We start from the raw sequence: 5,417 nt of genomic DNA, 5'->3' as shown, positions 1-5,417 counted from the left end.
TTTCCATAAACTTTCTTTAATTATGATTTTTATTGCACTAGGATCTGATAAAGTTGTATTTTTTATTTCTTCTTTCTCCATGGTTGCTATGTTTTCTTATGTCCTATTACATGGTCAGTCTTTGCATATGCACCATGTGCTAAAGAAAAGAAGGTATATCCCTTTTTATCCCTATGTATTGTAAGAGGGAGATTTTTAGGTATTTTATAAATATTTATTTAAAATATGGCCACCAGGAATCAACAATTCAGATTGATTCCATAATTAAAATAGACCCAAGTCAGCATCCAGTTTAAGTTGTTTATTTACAATTAGGAAGGTAAAAGGTAGGTAAATAGAGAGAGGGAGAGGCCAGTCCAGGCCTGGAGAACCCTGGACGGAGAGAGAGACTTAAAAGACTAATTAAACTAGGTTACAAGCCACAAGGCTTTAGAAATCAGAGAGGCTATAAGCCTACTTAAGGCAGAGTTTGGAAATGCCAAAGTAGGCCAAGGAAGTCAGCCTAACTTACCCACATGACAATTCAGAGTAGAAGCATTCTGAGGTCTCAGCCGAGCACCTTCAGCCCCAAGTCCAAAACCAGAACTCCTGAACTCTTGAACTTCTGAACTCCTTCCACTCCTGAACTACCTTTACCAGATTGTAACCCACGTATTTAAAGAGACAGCGTCTCTCGTCATTTCCTGTGGGCCACCTCTAATTCAAGTGGACCAATGGCTGCCTCTACACTATTTTGGACTGCCCAAAGGGCAGTCCCTTGTTCTTGATTTGATACTTATTGTCATGTGTGGTTAACTATTTCCAATCCGCTTTTGAGGGAGGTGGGGATGATGTAATCTAGATGCCTAGGGAAAGTTGATTTTTGACTATGAATGGGCTAGAGTTAATTTCATTTACAAAATAGTTTTCTCCAGACATCTATTGGCTCTAATTTTTCTTTTTTTTTTAACAGATATTATGTACTTTAATGTTTGTAAAGCCCTTAACAGCCATGAATCTCATCTGTGCCTCTCAGCAATCACATGAGGGACTATAGGTAAAATTATTTCCATTTTATAGGTAAGCAAATTGAGGCTTAAAGAGGTGAAGCCACTCATGATTTCATTTCTACTCAGTGTCAGGGGTAGGATTTCAACCTGAGCTTTCCTGACATGGTGCAGTAGAAAGAGTGTTCCATTGGGAGTCAGATCAGGGTTCAGGTTGCAACTCTGCTACTTATTATTTGTATGACCTTGGAGAAGTCACTCCTCTTGTCTGGGCCTCAGACTAGCTGACCGCTAAGTTCCTTCCCAGGCCTAAATCTATGATCTTCTGACAACAAATTCAGGCCTTTATCCATCCATCATGCTCTGCTGCCCCTGGGGAAATTCTAGAAATTAGGCCATTATTCTCTACTAATGAGAAGTCTTCCTTCAAATTTTTGCCCATTCTTCCTATATGAGGATCATTGGTTATTTTAAAGCTAGAAAGGATCATCTAGGCCAACCCCTTCAATTTTACAGAGGGGAAAACTAAGTCCCAGAGAGGTCAAAGAATTGTCTATAGTCACAGAGGTTATCAGTGGCAAAGCCAAGATTTGAACCCAGATCTCCTCACTGCAGATGCAGTCTTCTGACCACCACACCAGGCCACCATACAGAATGGCTTTAAAATTGTTATGGAGTATGCTGTGTAATTGCTGGCCAGCCCAAACACTTGAGTGCTTCCTACAGGCCCTTGAAGGCATCTTTATTCTCAGACACAAACTGGGAGAAACTCTTGACCTTGGGGTTGAGCTTATGGGTGAGCTGCACATCTCTGTCTGGCCTCATGTGATAGAAACACATCATGTCAGCCATTTCCTTGGCTCCAGGGAATCCCAGCTTCTCATAAGCTTCTGGGGTGATCTTGGAGTCTTTAACTACTTTCCCCAAGGTCTTGGAGAGAATGTCTGCATACTGCTGAACTGTCAGAGCTTCTGCATTGAGACCCATAGCCTTGCCCAGGAACTCCTCCGGGGACCTGAAGTCGCTGGCCACTGCTGGTCCAATGTCAGCACCAGAGATGCCATGCATGGGGATGTCCTTCATAGGCAACATTAAGTTGTAGTAGTCACCATCAGATGCCTTCACAGGTTTCCAGATGTTTAGGAAGTTTTCAAAGTAGGCTGATATCCTGACACTGGTCATGGGAACTCCAATGGACCAGAAATACTCTTCCACTTGCCCTTTCCCATTAAAGTGCTGCACCTCCAGTTTTCCTTTGATCAACTTCTTTACATTCTCCAGGCCACTGTATACCACATGCTTCAAGCCCAGTTGTTTACTGGAATCAGCCACCATCTTCCCCTGTTTCATGTCCTTCTCTTTGCTGAAGTCATCCCAGAAGTTGGTCACCAGAAAGGCTCCATAGGCACCTTTTAGGATTCCCTTCAGGGACTCTTGGTTATTCAGGTCACATTTCACCACCTCAGTTCCCAGTTCTTTTAGGGCCAGGGCAGAAGGTCTGGTCACATCCTGAGGCACTGCTCTTTGCCCTTCATAATGGCTCTGGCCACAGAACCACCCTGAGAACCTCATACTCCTATGTATGCATTTTCTTATTTCTCTTCCACTTCAGAAAATGGAGGGAAAGGGAGAACTGAATACATAGCCTACCTGTTGCCCCAAACACAACGATGACTTTCTTGCTTGCCATGGTTCTGAACTTAAGAGCAGGGGAAGGAGAGAGTGTGAGAGGTTTTCCTTCATCTAGCTTCATCACCAAACTGGAGAGACCCGCCTTTCATGTCAGTGCATGTCAGAAGCTCTCTAATTTTTCTAACATTTCATTCACTTCCCTTACCTCTTTGTTATTTATATTTTGGTTCAATTTGTCTGGTTCTGAAAGGGAAAGATTGAAGTCCCCAACTAGAATGATTTTAATATCTATTTCCTCCTAAAGATCCTTCAGTTTCTCCTTTAAAAATCTGGAAGTTGTACCATTTGATGCACAAATGTCGAGTACTGATATTTTCTTCATTATTTATATTACCCTTTATCTAGATGTAGTTTTCTTCCTTGTCTCTTTTAATTGAATCTATTATTACTTTAACTTTGTCTGAGATCATGATTGGTACTCCTGCCTTTTTTTTCTCACTTGGAACCATATAGATTCTGCTCAAGCCTCTTACCTTGACTCTGTGTGTATCTACCTGCTTCATGTGTGTTTCTTATAGACAACATGTGCTAGGATTCTGGTTTTTAATCCACTCTGCTATCCACTTGTGTTTTATAGGTGAGTTCATTCCATTTAAATTCACTGTTATGATGACCATCTGCATATTCCCCTTCTTTTTAGCTTCTTTCTTTAATCCTGACCTTAATTTTTCTATTTTATCCCTTCCCTCCACTGTTTCCTTTTAGTCAGTCTTACCCTTTCCCTGTCCCTTATATTACTCTCCTTTCCCTACCCCCTTCTTACTTCCCTTTTACTATAGGACATTTGTTCAAACAGACACACACACACACCCCATCCAGAATTGTCTTTCCTGGTATTTCTCCCTTTCCTTCTACTTTTCTATAGGGTATGATACAATGCTTTATCCCAATGAATTTGGCTGTTATTCTCTCTTTGAGACCATTTCAATGAGAGTAATGTTTAAGTATTATCTGTCTCCAACCTCTTCCTCTCTTCCATTATATTGGTTCCTCCACACCAAACCCACCACACTTCTATATGTGATATATTTTGCCCCATTTTAACTACAATGACAATGAAAAAAAATTTTTAAGAGGTACAGATATCATCTTTACATATAGTAATATTAGCCATTTGACTTTATTGAAGCCCTTAAAATTTTATTCTTTCTTTTTTACCTTTTTTTGCTTCTCTTGGATTTTGTATTTGGACCTCAAAGTTTTCAGTTCAATTCTGGTCTTTTCTTCAGAAATGCTTGTAAGTTGTCTATTTTATTAAATGACCATACTTTCCCCTGAAAAAGTATATTCAGTTGTGCTGGGTAGTTGATTTTTGGTTATAGACTCTGTTCCCTTGCCTTCTGGAATATCATCATATTCCAAGCCTTCTGATCCTTCAATGTAGAGGTTGCAGTGACCTCAGCCAATCCCTAACTGTGTGACCCTGGGCAAGACACTTAACCCCATTGCCTAGCCCTTACCACTCTTCTGCCTTGGAACTAACACACAGTATTGACTCCAAGATGGAAGGTAAGGGTTTTTAAAAATAAATGTAGAGGTTGCAGGTCATGTGTGATCCTGACTGGGGCAACTTGGTTATAATGTATCTGGGAATTGTCATTTGGTGATTTAGTGCAGGGGATGATCTGTGGATTCTTTTAATATCTATTTTAACCTCTCATTCAAGGATATCAATGCAGTTTCCATGGATAATTTCCTGTAATATGATGCCTAGGCTTCTTCTTTTTTTTTTTTTTTTTTTTTTTTTTGGTCATGGCCTTCAGGTCGTCCAGTAATTCTTAAATTGTCTTTCCTGAATCTATTTTCCATGTCTGTTGTTTTGTTCAGTAATTGGGTCTTCTTTCCTCATGTGAGGAATATCAAAATATGACAGCACTGCTATAATCCCTATCAGATTATTTACCATGAGGGGAAGAGTGAAAGGGAGAGAGAGTATTTGAATCACAGAATGTAAAAAAAATAAATGGTAAAAATTTTTTCAATATGTAATTGAAAAAAAAGGCATTTAAAACGACCCCCCAAAATATCCCTCCCATTACACTATACTCATACCTGTGCCATCTGTCTATGTAAAACCTTCTTACTGGAAGGTTAGTCATAAAATTTTTAGAAGTTATAAGTATCATCTTTCCACATAGATATTTAAGCAGCCCAACCATATTAAATCTCTTATTTATTTTTTACATATACTTTTTATGCATCTGTTGAGATTTATATGTGGCAGTGGAGGTTTTTTTTTTAATTTACTTTTTGTCTTTTTATCAGTAATACTTGAATGTCCTTTACTTCATTAAATATCATTTCTCTCTGAAGGATTATACTGTTTTTCTAGGTAGGTTATTTTTTATTGTAATAATGTCATTTTGAATAAGGAATATTATATTCCAACCCTTTACTCCTTTATTGTAGAAGTTATTAAATTTTGATTATCTTGATTGTGGCTTCATGATATTTGAACTGTTTCTTTCTGGCAGCTTTAATATTTTCTCCTTTGCCTAATGGTTGATTCCAATGCTTTACACCCTGAGTCAACCACTTATTTCTCTGACAATTTTGATTTTATTATAATAATTCAATTATAATATGATTACCTAATCTAATTTTTGCTGGACTTTTCTAGTTTCCTTTGCTAGTTTTTCTCATAAAGGGAATCTGGCCAGGAAAATTGATATTTGTTTTATTAAATACTAGTTTGCCATTTTTATTGCTGCCTATTCACAGATGTATGTTCTCATTTTT

At 38.4% G+C, this 5,417-nt stretch overlaps 1 protein-coding gene across 1 annotated transcript; it reads right to left on the bottom strand.

The window, feature by feature from the left end:
- Nucleotides 1-1,706: 1,706 nt before the first annotated feature.
- On the bottom strand, nt 1,707-2,676 carry LOC123240658 (nmrA-like family domain-containing protein 1). The gene is given in 3 exon segments (XM_044668371.1): nt 1,707-2,500; nt 2,503-2,553; nt 2,637-2,676. Coding segments are annotated over 3 exon segments (885 nt in total).
- Between the last annotated feature and the right edge of the window lie 2,741 nt (nt 2,677-5,417).

This window comes from Gracilinanus agilis, chromosome 3 (assembly GCF_016433145.1).
Source record: "Gracilinanus agilis isolate LMUSP501 chromosome 3, AgileGrace, whole genome shotgun sequence".
Lineage (NCBI taxonomy): Eukaryota > Metazoa > Chordata > Mammalia > Didelphimorphia > Didelphidae > Gracilinanus > Gracilinanus agilis.
This window is presented reverse-complemented; position numbering and strand designations above follow the sequence as displayed.